Source organism: Acanthisitta chloris, unplaced genomic scaffold (genome assembly GCF_000695815.1).
Source record: "Acanthisitta chloris isolate BGI_N310 unplaced genomic scaffold, ASM69581v1 scaffold13244, whole genome shotgun sequence".
NCBI classification, from domain to species: Eukaryota; Metazoa; Chordata; class Aves; order Passeriformes; family Acanthisittidae; genus Acanthisitta; species Acanthisitta chloris.
In genome coordinates, this window is record NW_008667845.1 from 139,812 (window position 1) to 157,343 (window position 17,532).

The 17,532-nt window shown below is 49.2% G+C and overlaps 1 protein-coding gene across 1 annotated transcript in view; it reads left to right on the plus strand.

Annotated features, from left to right (window-relative positions):
* Positions 1–17,532, plus strand: part of LOC103800315 (inositol 1,4,5-trisphosphate receptor type 1-like) — a 147,359-nt gene that overhangs the window by 126,341 nt on the left and 3,486 nt on the right. The window contains 7 exon segments of the mRNA XM_009072691.1: positions 2,213–2,388; positions 3,906–4,070; positions 4,801–4,996; positions 5,537–5,629; positions 7,760–7,899; positions 9,137–9,302; positions 10,224–10,384. Coding sequence (XP_009070939.1) covers positions 2,213–2,388; positions 3,906–4,070; positions 4,801–4,996; positions 5,537–5,629; positions 7,760–7,899; positions 9,137–9,302; positions 10,224–10,384 — 1,097 coding nt within the window.

Here is a 17,532-nt window from a genome sequence, read left to right on the forward strand (position 1 = left end):
TTACTATCAGGCTGTGGTGGTGTGAAGGGAATGTCTACATAGGAGCCTTTTCCTTGTGTTTAGAGGTTTTACATCCTGATAGAGCCTGTCAGAAGGACATTTGAGACCAAAATCCAGTGTTCCTGAGAGAGGGAAGAGCATAGTTTTACCTCTTACCCACCAGGCTGTGGGTTTGGCTGGTGCACCTCTGCATCACACCCCGTGTCAGCACAGCAGGGGCTGCCTGGGTCTGTCCTGGCCAGCAGCTGGCTGGAAGGGTTAGGGAGCCTAAAGAGCAACTGATTTTTCAGAGATCACAAGTTAAAAGGGCTGTACTTAGTTCTGCCAGGAAAGCTGCTGGTTAAATGAGTTGGTTGAGATTGTGAGCTGCAAGGCTGGGGGGGGATGGTTTGGCATCTTGGAGATGCCCTACCCTGAATATTTGAAATTCTTTATTTATCAGGTAACATTTTGATAAAATCTCTTCTTCTGCTAGTTAGAATCACAAAAGTAAAACAAATAAATACATGTGTATCTTATATTTAGCTTCAAAAAAAAAAGAAAAGACTCTTCCAAACAGACTGTTTGGGGGAAGTTGTCGGTGTCTTGAATTGCTCAGACACGGTGAACTGAGCAGCTGATGAGCATCTGACAGTAGCAGAAGCTGTAAAACTTCTGACTTGAGGAGCAGAAACAAGACTGGATGCCTGGAATTCAGTGCTGGAATGGTGAGAATTCCAGAGAGGGGAGAACTTCCTACTGGCTGCACGTTCCTCCTGCCTGTGGTGTAATGACTCCACGTGCTCCCAGCAAGGCTTTGGCATCAGGTTGGGTGTAGACAGTTGATGAGTGACCAACCCTTGGCTTCATGTGCTGAGGGCAAGGACACTGCTCCCAGCGTGTTCCCAGCCCTGCTGTGTCCCTGGGAAGGACAGAGGAGCCTGAGCCCTGCTCTCTCCTGCAGTCCTGGGTCGAGCTGAGGTCTTGGCCTTGCCCTCCATGTGCTCCTGAGGGTTCTGGGCCAGGCCCAGGTGGGTGTTCAGGCAACACCCGAGGGCTTTGTTAACTCCAGGTGTTTTTCCAGGCTTGCTGGAACTGCTGCAGCTCCTGAAAGCAAATTATTCCCAGGCTGTGTCCAGCTCTGGGGTAGCTGGGACACTTGGACACCTGTGCAGGTGCAGGCAGGATCCCTGAGGATCTGCCTCTCCCAGCGATTCCCGAGCCATTCCCACATGAGCTGCTCCTGTTTTCCTCTCTCCCTCTGAGTGCTGTGTATCTTTCCCACGTGGTGACTCCATTCCAAGCCCTGCACCTCATGCTGTGTGGCAGCTCCGAGTGCTGCTCCAGGATCCCAAACTCCCTTCAGACAGCAGAAACAGCTGTTCAACTTGATGCTTATTAAGTTTTAATTTCCATCTATCCTCTGCTGTCTCTATTAATCTGCAGTGATTTGGAACAAAATTACATGGCTACTCGTGGTAGTCAGATGAGAGTAATGTTTCCTAAGCCACATGAGTTTGGGAGGGGGAGGAAAAAACCTCGGTGAGGTTCTTGCCAGGAAGAGTGAAGTTCTCTGATGTGCTTTCAGGAAGGCTGTGGAGTGCTGTGAGATCTGGGGGGGGGGTCTTGTCTTTTGGTCTGTTGGGGAACTAGTTGCTTGAAGACAAAACATTTTTATGCCAGTTTTAAGGTGTCTCACGTTCTGCACAAACCCAGGGCAAATGGTGTTTTCAGCTGAATCTGTTTTATGGCTCTTTCAGGGAAGTGTATTTTTAGCTGCACGGGCTCGGTGTTATGTAAGCAGCCAGTCTCATGGGACAGTCTAAATAGAGCCAGGAATAGCAAGAGATGACAAAAACTGGTACAAGGGTTTGACCAAAAGTATATTAGGAGACTCTGCTGTGGCTCCAGGCGTGGAGTAGTGTGAGGTCTGTCCTCACCTGCCCAGTCAGTGCCTCCACAGGACACGTCAGCAAAAGGTTTCTCCTTGCAGCACTCAGGTGTGCAAGTAATGAACCTGGGAATGGAGAATCCTAGAATACTCATCATTTCCATATTGCTTCAGTAACAAGTTTGTCATTAGGCTCTCCTGAAGGCGTTGGGATGTTGCTCTTGCCGCTCTGGAGTCAGTAATGACCGAACATGAGGCTTGAAGATGCTCCAGCAGAGATAAGACAAAGGGCATTGTTTGGTTGTACAGCACTGAAAGGGGTTTGGTTTCCCTGTCCCACAGGAACCCTGGAGCCCCACTTGTCTGGTTTGCTGTGGACAGCCATGCTGATCTCCCTGGCCATCGTCATCGCCCTGCCCAAGCCCCACGGCATCCGCGCCCTGATCGCCTCCACCATCCTGCGCCTCATCTTCTCCGTTGGGCTGCAGCCTACCTTGTTCCTGCTGGGTGCATTCAATGTAAGAACAGAGTGGGCTCTCCTGACGTTCTCTTGCACCTTATGTAAGGGTTTCTTTACCTGCTCGTGAAGTCGTCAGGCAAAAATAGCCCAGGACATTGTGGTGGGACTGGTGGGAGGAGTAATTCCCTCCCTGGGCTGTTCCTAGCACAAGTGCTTTGCTGTTGTTCATTTCATCCTGCTTCCCCAGGCTGCAGACAGCTCTGAGGTTTCTCTTGGTGTAGAAACAGCTCCCACCCCAGCCAGAAATGGGAAGAAATCTCTGAGCTAAAGCACATGGTTAGACACCCAAACCTGTCTCAGTTCAGTGACTGAGCTGCAGGATTGATGGGATTGTGTAAGATCCACAAAGGATGCACTGTAAGTCATAAGAGGAGAACTGAGGGAGCTCAGCCTGGAGAAAAGGAAGCTCAGGGGGAACCTCCTCACTCTCTACAACTCCCTGGCAGGAGGTGCAGCCAGGTGGGCTCAGGCTCTGCTCCCAGGGAGCAAGGGACAGGGCAACAGGACATAACCTCAGCTTGTACCAGGGGAGGTTCAGGTTGGACATGAGGAGGAATTTCTCATGGAAAGAGCTGTTAGGCATTGGACTGTGCTGCCCAGGGAGGTGGTGGAGTCACCATCCCTGCAGGTGTTGAAGAAACAACTGGATGTGGCACTCAGTGCTCTGTGCTAGCTGACAAGGTGGTGATGGGTCACAGGTTGGACTCAGTGCTCTGAGAGGTCTTTTCCAGTGATTCCATGGTGCTGTGTGGATCTGTGCTCTCCCCACAGGGTGGCTGCAGCCCACCTGCCAGGCAGAACCTGCCACGCAGCACTTGTGCTGTGAGCTGAGCCACAGAGCCTCGTTAGTGCCCAAAGCCGGATACTTGTGGTCTCTCGTGGCAAGGAAGCCAGAAGGGTTTCTCTCTGCCTGAGTCAGCAGCAGCTCAGCAAAGATGCATCTTCTCAAAGCTTTTGTTTTTATTGCTTTTGAGTGCATCACTTAACAGCACTTCTTGTCTCGAAAACACATCCTGAGCACTGGGTCCCTCCGAGCCAGGGATGCATGTCAGGGGGTGGTGGTGCTTACTGGTAGCATTTAGCAGGTTCCCAGGATGCTAAGGCAACTTTGCTTGGTGCTGCTGGCACACAGGAGGGTTTCTGGGTGCATGATCCCACAGGGAATCTGCAGCACTTGCTTAGTCCTTAGAACAGGGTTGCTTGAGGGTTTTCTCTCTCCCACCAGGGAGTGTTTTTACTGTCATCTTTAAGTCTGAGGCCTGATGCCCTCTGGCACCAAGCTGGAGGGAGCAGCCAGGGCACAGGTAGTGGTGGACATGTGCAGCTTGAGTTTGGGCTCAGTCTCAGCTGGGCAGGGAAGAACAGTGAGCAATGCTGTCCTGTACCAGCTCAGTGCAGTTGTTGATACTATCCTGGAGCTATCTCCAGCCTCGAAAAAAATCCTCTTTTTTTTTTTTTTTTTTTCCCCCTGCAAAGCCCCATGTTATAACTGATTCATGGTTCATCTTTCCTCAGGTTTGTAATAAAATCATTTTCCTGATGAGTTTTGTGGGTAACTGTGGAACCTTCACCCGAGGGTACAAGGCCATGATCATGGATGTGGAGTTCCTCTACCACCTGCTGTACCTGCTGATCTGTGCTCTGGGGCTCTTCGTACACGAGTTCTTTTACAGCCTCTTGGTAGGTGTTGGCTTTGCCCTTGGAATGTTTTCCTGTCTGTGTGTTTGTGAAGTCCCATCTTGGGCATCTGTGTGTCTTCTCTTCGGGTTGGAATTCATCTTGCACAGCACAATACCTCTAAGAATAAGCACTGAAGGAGTATATGTAGTGTTGGTGGAGAAAAGGTGTCACTTTGAACCTTAAATCCCATTCAGGACAAGCTATGTTTGTCCTTTGTTTGATGTTTGCCACATCCTCTGGTACCTGAGCTGGTTATTTACTGCATTCATGTAGATCCAGTGTAACAAACACTTGTTCTGTCATTGTCAACCAGCACAGCCACAACCTGCCTGGGCTCTGCTGTGAGTTGTCCCAGGCCAGAGCAGTGACAAGTGAAGGAAACATCAGTAAAGAAATTGAAGCACAGAATTTGGGCAATAAACAGTGTGAAATTACACACTCAGTAAAGTAAGACTTCAAGGAAAGAGCTAATTGCAGTTTGGAGTGAGCTGTTTGGAGACTGATGGGGCAGAGAGTACTGTAGAAAAGTAAGTGTTATCAGCTCTGTGTGTGTCTGGACTCCCTGCCCTCCTGTGGCAGGGTCTTCCCAAGCTGCTGCTCAGGGCTGAAGCTCATGAAGTGCAGCTGAAGAGGAGGGCACAGCTGCCTCCATTCCTTCTTCCAAGGTCGTGGCACAAGAAATGATGCCACCAGTGGTGCTGGTAGTACATCTGCTGTTGGTTGTCCCCAGCTCTTTGACCTGGTGTACCGAGAGGAGACTTTGCTGAACGTCATCAAGAGCGTCACCCGCAACGGCCGTTCCATCATCCTCACTGCTGTGCTGGCACTCATCTTGGTCTACCTGTTCTCCATCGTGGGCTACCTCTTCTTCAAGGATGACTTCATCCTGGAAGTAGACAAGCTCCCTAACGAAACCTTATTGCCAGGTCAGTCCCAGTGGCTCATGCCCATGGCTTGTGTGGAGGAAAGTAATGGACTGTTGTTCCCTGGGGCATTGATAGGGTAAGGGGAAATGGCCTCAGGCTGTGCTAGGGGAGGTTTAGGTTGGACATCAGGAGGAATTTCTTCATGGAAAGGGCTGCCAGGCATTGGAATGTGCTGCCCAGGTTGGTGGTGGAATCACCATCCCTGGAGGGAGGTGTTCAAGGAATGACTGGATGTGGCACTCTGGGCTAGCTGACAAGTGGTGATGGTCACAGGTTGGACTGGATGGTCTTGAAGGTCTTTTCCAACCTAAATGATTCTGTGATTCTAGGAAATAAACATCCTTTTATTGCTGAATTTAAAACCCTTGAATCTTTAAATCAGAAAATCCTGTGGCCTCCTAACCTCCAGGACAAGACACTACTCTAAATGCCTGGTAACTACACACTGAACATGATGGGGATGTTAATATCTGAGAATTCATCTTGCAAGACATTAAACCATGCACTTGACTGACCATTTTCTGGTTTCAGACCGCACAGAGGCAGGTGAGACCATGACTGGAGAGTTCCTCTATTCGGATGTCTGCAAGGCAGGGAGCAGTGAGAACTGCTCTTCCATCATTCCCTCAGACCGTGAGTATTTGCTGGTGAATTCTTAACTCACTCCCTGAATGGTCACTCTTTTGCTGGTGAAGCACCTTCAATATAAAGAAAAATAGTAATATCTTTTAAAAATCCTGCGTAATAAATTTGGGAACAAAGCTACCATGAGACTATCAACGTTGAAATAGGATTAATTTAGGCCAACAACATAAATAACATTCGTTCCGTGGAGTGATTAAACCAGAGAAACTTAGACCTGACCCATCCTTTGATAAAACACTGTCATCCTCTTTAATTCTCTGCATCAATTGGAGGAGGAAGAGATGCAGTTTGCCTCTTTGCAAAGTTTATTATTTCAAAACATTAGGCTATTAAATGCGATCTCAGAGGATAATGCCCTGTGAGATATGGTTTATGGGCAGCATTATTCCAGCTAGCAAGCTAAGGAAACTGGTTTTAATGCCATGGCAGGAAGTACTCAATGGATTAAGTAGACAGGGGAGGTTTGGAGATCAAAAAAGTGAGATATTACTTGGGTATTGAAATATTTCAGTTTTATTTCCTAGTAAATGTAATTTGCTTGTCGGGGATTTATGGTGCTGGCTGGGAGGGACAGACAGGGCAGTGCTGCCTCCCTGGGCAGGGGAGCAGGAGCCCTTGCCTGCAGGAGGAGAGGGCTCTGCTTGGCTCAGACATCCTCTTTGAGAAGCTAAAATTCAGCCTTGGTGCAAGAAAAGCTACTTTGTTCAGCTCCCACACTCTGGCTGCAGGAAGGAAAGCTCCAGAGGTGTTTTTGTATCACCATCAACCTGGTGCCAGAGTCTCGTGTGGTATGGGATGTTCAGTGTCCCTTCTTTGGCCATTGCTCTTGGGTTTGGGCTATTCCAGGATGGCCCAGGGATTTGGGCCTTTCCAAGGCTGCCTGTGGGAGTGGGATCAGCTCAGTGTTTTTGTGGTGAAGTGAAAGTCATGAGACTCTTAATGGGCACAGGGAGAGTGTGTGAGATTAGGGAATTAATTCTAGCAGTTCTGCCAGTGAAGCAGTGAAGTTGGAGCCTTGAGCCAAGCAAAGAGAGGGTCAGAAAAAGTGTGTTAGCTTCACAGCAAAGTGCTGTTTCCACAAGCAGTGATATTTTAGCCATTTGAAAGCTCGGAGTGGAAGTTGCCATTTTGAGTGCAGCCCAAAGGCTGTGCAATCTGTCAGGCACCAAGGGAGAGTGGAAGAGGCAACACTTTGTCCTCTGAGCTGTCAAAAAGCTTGGATTCTGTATAAACAGGCATCTGGTGATCTGAGCTGTGCATGCAAGCAGGGAGGGAAAAAATTTAACCAAGGGCAGCAGTTTAAGCACAAAGGAAAATTGGTGGTGGGGAGAGGAGGACAGGGATGAGACCTGTGCCCATGGTGGCTCCAGCAGGGGCCACGCAGTTTAAGCACAAAGGAAAATTGGTGGTGGGGAGAGGAGGACAGGGATGAGACCTGTGCCCATGGTGGCTCCAGCAGGGGCCACGAAGATGGTGAAGGGTCTGGAGCATCTCTCTTAGGAGGAGACACTGCAGGAGCTGGGCCTGGTTAGTCTAGAGAAGGTCTGAGAGGGATCTCATCACTCCATACAGATATCTCCAAGGGGTGTCAGGGTGGTGCCAGACTCTGCTCAGTGGTGTCCAGCGACAGGACAAGGAGCAATGGGCATCAACTAAAATCACGTGGTGTGATTCTCAGGGATGTCCTGTGCAGGGCCAGGAGCTGGACTAGATGATCCTCTAGGGTCCCTTCCAACTCTGGTTTTTCTGTGGTTCTGTTTTACAACAAGTTCCACCTCAGCATGAGAAAGAACTTTCCGTGGTGGGTGGCAGAGCACTGGAACAGCTGCCCAGGGAGGGCATGGAGTCTCCTTCTCTGGAGGCATTCCAAAACAATCTGGATGTGTTCCTGTGTCACCTGCTCTAGGTGACCCTTCCCCTGGGGTGTTGGACTGGATGATCTCCAGAGATCCCTTCCAACCCCAATCATTTTCTGATTCTTTTGGGGCCTTACAGGGCTTTGCACCACGAGCTGGAAATCTAAGGGGGGAGAGAGAAAGCATAACCAGCAGAGAATGGGGAGAATGATTTAAAACTCCTCTTGGCTTTGAAACGTGCCTTTGCTTGCTGTGTTCCCAGAGCTGCTCACCGAAGAAATGGAGGAAGAGAACAAGGAGCATACGTGCGAGACACTGCTGATGTGCATTGTTACTGTACTGAGTCACGGGCTCAGGAGTGGGGGTGGAGTAGGTGATGTGCTCAGGAAACCTTCCAAAGAGGTAAATTATCACTGGCTGGGGGTGGAAGAGTGATAACCGTGTAGGGCTGGGATCTAGTTCTGCTGGGGAAAGTGTGTGTACTCAACCCATGCAGGAACAGCAGCGAGAGGGGACCACGCTTGGTGCAATGCCACAGCTCTGTGGGGTCAGGTTAAACAGCAGCCAGGTCACACAGGCTTCTACTCATTCTATTTTAGGGCTTTGTTAGCTTGGGGGCTGGCCAGAACAGGGCCCGAGAGAAGAGAAATGGGGTGGCCCAGGAGAAGAGAAATGGGGTGGCCCAGGAGAAGAGAAATGGGGTGGCCCAGGAGAAGAGAAATGGGGTGGCCCAGGAGAAGAGAAATGGGGTGGCCCAGGAGAAGAGAAATGGGGTGGCCCAGGAGAAGAGAAATGGGGTGGCCCAGGAGAAGAGAAATGGGGTGGCCCAGGAGAAGAGAAATGGGGTGGCCCAGGAGAAGAGAAATGGGGTGGCCCAGGAGAAGAGAAATAAGTAGAAGATGGTGAGGAACGTGAGGTAGCAGCTGAAAATGCTGTGGTAGCTGGTAGTAAGCCAGTGGCATGAGTTTCTGTGGGAGCATCCCTGGGGAAAGGTAGGATGTGTCAAATGGAATGGGTGACAGGACAGGGACCAAGCTGGGTTGGTGCTGGGAGTGTGATGATCACTCCCAAGCCCATGCTGGGGGCCAGAGAAGCAGTCCTGGACACAGTGAATGTTTTTTTGTTTTACCTGCAGTTTCAAAGTATTTTCTGACATTTAGCCTCAGTTTCAGGTTTGGCACTTGACTGGCAGGAAGGTTCTGGAAATGGGGTTGGATATTTGGGTGTTCAGGCCTGCAGTAGATATGAAATGGGTACTGGGAAGCAAGTCAACTCCAGCAAAAGGCTTTATGGTCAACACTGATGCTCTGTTGATGTACAGCAGATTAATATAAGGATTTAATTTGGATAGGCTTCAAGGAGGAGTGGGAAAAAATTTCCATGTGTGAAAGGGGAATTTTTTCTCATGTGAAAGTGAAGAAATCCAAAAACTTGGACACAGGAAGAACAGCTCTGTGGAGATCCCACACTGGTGTCTGACTAATTTGGCTTTCCTTTTAGTGATTTTGCACTTTAGTTTCACTTACTGAGTTGTGAGTTACCCTTAGAGAGCATCAGCAGTGGAGACTCAAGGGAGGGATATGGAGAAGGGTTAGATCTGCACCTTTTGGGGTGTTGATAACTACAATGTGTCTTGCAGGAACCTCTCTTTGCTGCTAGAGTGATCTATGATCTGTTGTTCTTCTTCATGGTCATCATCATTGTCCTTAACCTGATCTTTGGGGTCATCATTGACACTTTTGCTGATTTAAGGAGTGAAAAGCAGAAGAAAGAGGAGATTCTGAAAACAACTTGCTTTATCTGTGGTAAGTGTAGAGACCCTTGAGAGCGAGGGGTTACTGTGTGAGTCAGGGAGACTCACAGGAGAAAGCTCTTGGCATTATTGGCTGTTCCTCCTTGCATTCCTCAGCCAGTGGATGTTCTCTGGTACCATGTGCATTGGAGCTTGGCAGCAGGAAGAGATGGGGAATGCTCAGGAGACCATTTCCCCTCAGATCTTTACTTTGTTTCTCCTCTGCCTCAAAGTAAAGTTTGCTGTTGGAACAGGAGAGGTGTTTGGAACCCTCATTTTGCCCAAGTGGTGCCTGTGGAAGCTGTGCCCATCAGGAGATGGGATGGAGCTGCTGTGGTGTCCTGGCTGACTGACATGTCCTGCCACGTTGTGTAACGTGCAGCCTGACAGCAGTAACCTTTGGAAACTTGCTGCAGAGCAAATGTTGCTTTTGCTATCAGTTTGCCTAAAAATAGGAGATGTGTTATGAAATCCAGCAAACTGGTTACATGCAGGGCTGCTACCTCTCGTCACCAAAATCTTCCTGTGGCATATAATAAATACAAGCAGTACTTGTTATGCCTCTTTTTCTTCCCCCTCTTCTTCTTTTCTTCCCCCTCTTCTTATTTTCATTTTCTCTCCTCTCCTTTCTCTCTCTTCTCCTTTCTCTTCTCTCCTTTCTCCTTCTTTTCCCCTCTCCTCTCCTTTCTCTTTCTTTTCTTTTCCCCTCTTCTCTCCTTTCTCTTTCTCTTCTTTTCTCCTTTCACTTCTCTCCTCTTCTTTGTCCTCTTCCTGGGCCTTTGTCAGAGTTTATCCCTGTTCCTCATTGCCCATTCCAGAGTGATTGTGACTTTAAGAAGTGCAGCAGATGCAGAAACAGTTTTTTTTGTTAGAGCTCATTTTCTTGGTTCCCAGCTGGCAAACACTCAAGGGTGTACATGTGTCCCTCTCCTAGGTCTGGAAAGAGATAAGTTTGACAACAAGACTGTCACGTTTGAAGAGCACATCAAAGAGGAGCACAACATGTGGCACTACTTGTGCTTTATTGTGCTAGTGAAAGTCAAAGACTCCACAGAATACACAGGCCCAGAGAGTTACGTGGCAGAGATGATCAAGGTGAGTTTGGAGTTTTGCTTTTCCTAGGCTGAACAACCTACTGACATTGGTCAAGATGGTAATTACTCATTAGTAATGAGTAGTAAGTGTACCTGTGGCTTCCCAACCTCCCAAACACTGTGCTGACAGTGAGTGGTGACAGCCAGGTAGTCTCCCTGGTTTTAGATCAGGGGAAGAGAAGTTGTTCTATCTTCAACTCCCATTTAGGGAGGGGATTTTCCAGCTGGTGGAAGTGTCTGAAGCACAACAGACAGGTTATAACCTGTCCTGGTATAAATGTCTCCAACTGACTTGTAGGATTTGTTGTCATATGATTTGAGCTTATTCTTGTAAAAAAACCTGCAATTAATATCTCCCCAGTTGGAAGGGCTTTTAATGAGAGAATTAAAAGCCTCATCTCTGCCAAGCTGCAGGTTCACATCCCCTGAAATTAGATCTGAAACCCCAATCACTAATTTGTGTGTCTTCTGGCTGGGGAGCAAAAGCTGTTTGATTTATAACATTTCAATTAGTGATCTCTTTAGAGCAGAATTCTTCGCTGACTTGCCTGCAGTCCCACCTACCTCTGTGTGTGACTTGTCATGGCCTGGGCAGTGTGTAAAATCTCCCCAGACCTCCTAGAGGTTAAACACTTTACTTTGGGGTCACTAAAGTGTCCGTCCCAGTTCTGGAGTTGTGCCTCTGTAATGAGGGCTTAAAGAAATCTTGTGAGCAGTCACCTGATAGAGGATTAGCACAGTGAGATAACCAAGTGCATCACTGCTGCTTTCCAGTCTGCCTGATTATATTGCTCCCTTTATTTATCCCCTGCAGCATGCCTGGCTTCAGGGGGAAGCACTGCACTTCTCAAGTGGTTCTGCTCACAAAAGACAATTTCGTGTTGTGTTTTTGCTCATAAAAGACCATTCTGTGTTGTGTTTTTTTGCAGTCCTTAAAAACTAGGTCTAAAAAGTTTGCGTTAACGACCAGTTTATTAGCAAATTAGTATCTCAGCTGAACAGCTCAAATTAGATAAGAACCAAAAATTAGCCGTTGAATGTGTTTGCATGAAACACAAAAACTGGAGAACTTTGATCAGAATTCCCATTTGTTAAGTGTCAGTAAGGGCTAATTACTGTGTGTGGAATGGGAACACAGATAAATTATGCTCAGCCCAAGTGTCTCATGCAGATGCAATTTTACATAACCATGTGCTCTAGGTAGAGGTTTGGAGAGTGCCTGTAGTTGGTGCTTTTAGCATTTATGAGCCAGTTTTAAATGGAGAAGTACCAGCAGGGCCCCAGGGCTCTGGGCCGTGGTGTAACCGTGGAAGGGGAAGTCAGTTTGGGTTGCACATCCGTGGTCTGGCACGACGTGGTCATGCCCAGGGCTCAGCCTGCTCCTCCTTGGCTCCAGAGCTCTCAGCACTCCATGGACTCCTTAGGACTCACTTGGCCAAGCTTGCTCTGAAAATCAGAAGCAATTTGTTTTCATTGCCTTTCAACATTAAAACTTCCTTTACTGCCCTAGAAAATCTGGTGTAAAACATGATGAATCGATTTCTCTACCAAACCTGTTTGAAAGATTTCTGTAAGAGTCAGAAATGCTTTTTTTCAGCTTAAGGTGGAATTAAGGGTAGCTTGGGACCTGATTCATGTTACTCAAGCCTTCTGTTTTTCTAGAATTCCAGACTGATTTGGGATGGAAGGACCTTAAAGCTCATCTCATCCCTCACCCCCTGCCATGGGCTGGGACACTTTCCACTAGCCCAGGGTGCTCCAAGCCCTATCCAACCTGGCCTGGAACCCTCCAGGGATGGGGAGTCTACAACCTTAACCTCTTTGGGCAACAATCCATGAACCTAGAACAAGAAGCCAAAGAAAAGCCTTAAATTCATCCATGATTCCCAAGGTTGAGGTTGACCTGTGGAGGTGATGATTATTCAGTGTTTGTGCAAAGGGACAATGGGAACCTGTGGTTGCTCCTTGTCCACCGCCACCAGATCCTCCTGGGAAGCCTCCTTAGGGCATGGTTGGGTTTGAAAGGGATTTTCTTCCCGTATTTCAGACTGAAGGTGGCAGTCTAACATCTTGGATAGTGACAAAGATGGGGCATGTCTTCCATGGGCTGCTGTGTGGGACCATCTGCAGCTGCAGTTTAAACCCATTTTGAGGAGCTGAGGGTAGGAAGCATCATGTGCTCCAGATCATACTGATGGCAGAACACACCTCAAATGTTTCACCTGTGCTCTGACTCCCAACAAAATATCTTGAGAAATATCTTGGATTTCTGCCTTTTGGCATCAGAAAGAAAAAAAAAAAAAACCTAAGAAAAACAACTTAAAAAATTGCCTTTGCCATTTAGTGTTTGTGGGTTGTTCCAACACCACAGAACAGTAAAAAAAGAGAGGAATTTAGGACACTAAAATTATATCCTCTGTCAGTTTGTGAGTTGCATCCAGTGCTGCTTGTACAGTGCTTTAAAGATATTTTAAGCACTGTGGTATCAAAAGAATCCTGGACAATTTCACTTGTGCAGGTTAGTGAATATTCAGGAGCTTGTAAGAGTGATCTTGAATTTTGATGTTTTCTTGCCTAAAAATAATGTGTGTGGAAAGGCAGTTTTGAGGATTCCCACTGTCCTGGGCATGGCAGAGCTGGATCTGGGCATAGCACTCATCCTGCACCCTGCAGGAATCTCACCCCACCTGAAAGGGAATTGTAGCCTTGAAAATCAATGATTAACCAGACTTCTTCAGTGAATTTTGTATTTCATCATGGTCAGAAGCTTGTTAAGTTAAAACACAGCATGAGGAAAGAAGTCAACAGGTATAGGTGGGCACAGAGTTGGAGGCTGAGGAGTATTTTGAGCACTGTAAGGCTGATCAAAAAAATCAAAGTTAGAAAGAAGAGCAGTGATCTGACATGAGCTCCCTGGGCTAGTGGAGCTGTCCCTGCCCATGGCAGGGGTGGAACAAGATGAGCTCTAAGGTCCTTCCAACCCAAACCATTCTGGGGTTCTATAAAATAAAATCCAATGCACTGTACTGACAGTGCTGATTTGGGGCTATAAACTTCCACCCCTGTAGCTCTGACTCCCATCACACTGTTGTGGTACCAGTGTGGGGCTGTTGGTGGGTCTGTGACCTCAGACTGGTTGGGTTGAGACTCATGTCCCAGGCGTGGGCAGCCAAGCTGCCCTGGGCTTGTATCTGCATGCTCAGACTGCTGATAGGAGCTGGAATTCATCTCCTGCTTCTCCCCCTGCAAAGAGGGATAATGTTCCCTTTCATCAGCAAGGTGAGCATGTGCCTGCTGCTAGAGGTGATGTAAAACTTGGGATATCTGAGGAATCTTTGCTGGGAATTGCTGGAGCGGTGCAAGAGGGAATGGGGCTGCTGGGTTGGTCTGATGGGGAAGCTGAGAGTGTGTACACACCCCGAGCTGCTGCTCTGACTCACTGCTGCCCTGCAGTCCCTTCCCAGCACTGGCGAGGCTGGAACCTCTGGGAACCTCTGGGAACCTCGTGGATGGCAGGAGATGGCAAATGGATTTGAGCAGCTTGGCATGGAGCATCTCCTCTTGGAAATGCATCCTTGAGCCACCTCCTAATATCGGTTTGATGGCACAGATAGTGCTGCAGGATGTGAGAAAACATCTAGGGGTAGCAGAGATGCTCCTTCATTCCTAGTGCTTGTAAAGCTTTCCCAGTGAGTGAGCACTGCCTATCTGGCTCCATCCCTGCAGGCAGCAGGAGGTCAGGATGGATCCCTGTCTTTGGAGAGGTGTTTCTCTGGGCAGGATGCTGGGGGTGCTGCAGGGCTGGCAGCCCAGTGCTTCGGTGTTTCCCATGAACAAAGGCAGCCGGTTCCTGCGTGGCTTTGTAGTCACCAGGGAAGATCAGGTGATGTCTGAATAACACCATGTGTGTGGGAGGTGGGGGGGGATCCACTTATCGTCTTGGCCAGACATTGACATCCACACCCAAATGACTAATGTGAACTCGGGTGCAACTCCCTGCAGATTAGTTCATTTAAATGTCTTATCTGCCCATCCTGCCTTGAGAATTCCTCCTGGAGTTTGCTGCCTTAGCTGTGGCAGCCTGACCAGCACAGCTGTCAGAGGGGCCTTGGCAGAGCTCTGCTCCCACCAGCTGTGCACCAGCATCTCTGACGGGTGAGAAGTCTCACTCTGCAGCTCCGTACGTAGCAAACCACACAGGCACTCGGTTCTGTGACAGTCCAGAGCTGTCTGCAGGCACTGCATGGGCTGTCACAGCACAGACAAATATTTGCATGCCCAGCTCTTGCATTCCCTGAGCTGCACCTTGATCAGAGCCATGGCTGTCAGGGGGTTGTGCATGCAGATGTGCTGAGTGAAACATTTAGGCTTCGGGCTGGTTTGGGAAAGTTTTTAGCACAAAGGTTCCTAACTAGCTCCTGCATTTGCACAGGGTTTTGATCTAGAGTTGCACCATTAACAACCTCATTACAAAAATGAGGCTGAGGTGTGAGGAGTTGCCCAAGCTCTCATGTCCAGACTGAGGGTGTTGAGTTCTGAGTCTGACTGTGCTGTCATTTGAAGGTGAACCTTAAACAAATAAGAGTGATGGCACAGGTATCCTTAAAGGAATTTGGAATAGAAATGAAGGCTACAGATCATAGAATCATAGAATATCCTGAGCTGGAAGGGACCCACAAGGATCATCGAATCCAACTCCAGATGACCTTTTGTTGCCCTATTTAACCTCTGTGTACAAACCTGGAGATTTAAATAGATCGTTGGGGTTTTTCCTTTGTGTCTTGAGCTCTGTGCTGTAATGGAAAGTGTTTCTGATTCCTGGTTTGAGGGTGATTTCTGCCAAGACACAGCCTCCTGGGAAGCAAAGTGTCATCAGTGTCACGCTGTTGAATTGCATCCTTCCAGAAGTGCAAGTTCAACTTGAAACCTCTCCTAAGGCCAAGAGAGTTGCTGTGCTCTGGAACTCATCAGGAGTCTGGGATTCACCGCCCGCACAAGGCTCAGGTGGTGATGGCTTTGAAGGGTGACTGGGAGGCTCTATATGAAACAAACTTTGGCTGGAGATGGCCAAGAGTGGATTTGGACTGCAGAACCTATAGGAGTGACAAGACAAGGCTGTGGTGCTTCAAAACTGAAGCATTTCAGAAGAGGCTTATTGACTGCAGCAGTGGTGAAAGGTGTGTACACATGAAAGTAGAGTCTGAGAAAGTGTTACACTCATGTGTCGTTTGTGCCTGGAAGTCCTGTACTTCGGGGCAAAGTCAGGAAAGATTGGTCATATCAATACTTAGCAAACCAGCTGCAGGACAGAGCAGCCTGTGCAAGTAACTTGGTTGTAGGTGAGAAGTCTGGGGTTTGGGGCTCCCAGTCACCATGATGCTGGTGCAGACTGGGGGAGGAGGACCAAGAAGGTCAGGATCTGAACTGGAGCTGGCAGTGCTTAATGTGGTGGTATCTTCTCAACAAGCTGCATCTTGAGATACCTGGGCAGAGTTAGCCAATGTAATTACAGGGTTAAACAGCAAATAATGTCAGAGGCATGGAAGAGCCAAGAGGTGTGTTTGGCAGCAGGCCTTGGGCTGCTGGGAACACTGTGTCATAGGCATGGTTTGAGCTTGGTGTTCCGATAGCGAAGGAACTTGTCCCACCCTTGGAATTGCCATTAAGGTGCAAACCAGGAGCTGCACGGGGACAAATGGTTGGTCAACCTCATTTTCCCTCCAGAGCGTTAGATGCTCTTTACTCAGAGGGTGCTGAGGCTCTGGCACAGGGTGCCCAGAGCAGCTGTGGCTGCTCCATCCCTGGAGTGTTCCAGGCCAGGTTGGATGGGGCTGGAGCAGCCTGGGCTGGTGGGAGGTGTCCCTGCCCAGGGCAGGGTGGGATGGGATGAGCTGTAAGGTCCTTCCAACCCACACCATTCTATGATTCTCTGGATGTGTGCAAGCTCTGTGCCTCGTGCTGGGCTGCAGGAAACCCTCCTGCTGCTGGCATTAACCTCACATGGCCCAGTGCTTGGTTTTCCCTGATAAACCACCTGGGCAGGTATCCGTGCTGGGAATCTGGGGTTAGCATCCTGACTGACCAGGCAGAGGTCTCCCTTTGGCTGTGTGTTGGGAGAGAAGGGTGGATGAAAGCAGGAAGAAAGGCTCCAGGCCAGTTCTTGGGAATGGGATGTTTGCATAAGGTGCTGGGGTTGGGGAGGATCCCGAGCAGCTGGCAGGGTGGGTGCCCTGTCCTCGCTCCTGGAGCTCTGCCAGGTGACAGGGAACGTTCCTGACTGGAAACCATGGAGGGTGACACACTGGGGAACGCAAACCGCTGCGCAGCGCTGGCTGGTGCAGCTCGGTGTGGAAGAAGTGATGGTGAGCCCTTTGCAGCAGAGAGAACCTGACGTGGGGCTTTTTCCAGGAAGCACAGGAAGGGCCCAGGGAGTTCCATCTCGCCGCAAACAAACCGATGAGTTTTCGAAGCACTTCACAGAGCTGTTGATTAGTTGTGTGGGCCTGACTTCAACAGCACGTGACAGAAACTGAAATTTGCTGCTGCCACCTTCCCCTGCTCGTGTCCAGGAAACAACTGGATGTGGCACTCAGCGTCGTGGTCTGGTTGACAAGGTGGTGATCGGTCACAGGTTGGACTTGGTGGTGGTAGAGGTCTTTTCCAGCCTCAGTGACTCTGTAAATGATGCTGCTGGGCAGCCTTTCAGTGGCAGCTGGAGGGATTTATTCTGGGGAGTGTTGTTAGCCCTTCAGCCACTCATAATTATGAGGCATGGATACGTGGAGCTGCAGGAAAGGAGTGGTGAGCTCTCAGAGTGGCTGGGGGTGAGGTGAGCCCCGTCCCTGCCATCAGCAGCTGTCCCTTCCCCGAGGGGCAGAGCTGGTGCCTCTCTTGGCACAGCTCGGGCTGAGGTTGCCTCAGAGCCTTTCTTAGAACAAACCCTTCGGCAGGAGGCGAGAGGAGCCGGCGCTTCTCAGAATGAGTCGCCTGTGCCTCACGCGGCATCGCTTCCTCCTGTGCAGCGCGCGACACGGGTGGACAGCATCGCCCCGTGCCTGAGCTCGGCGACACTTGCCTCAACAGGAGGGACTTTTCCAACTTTACCTAGAACGCGGCTCACCCGAAACGCAGCCCCCGCGGTCGCCGACC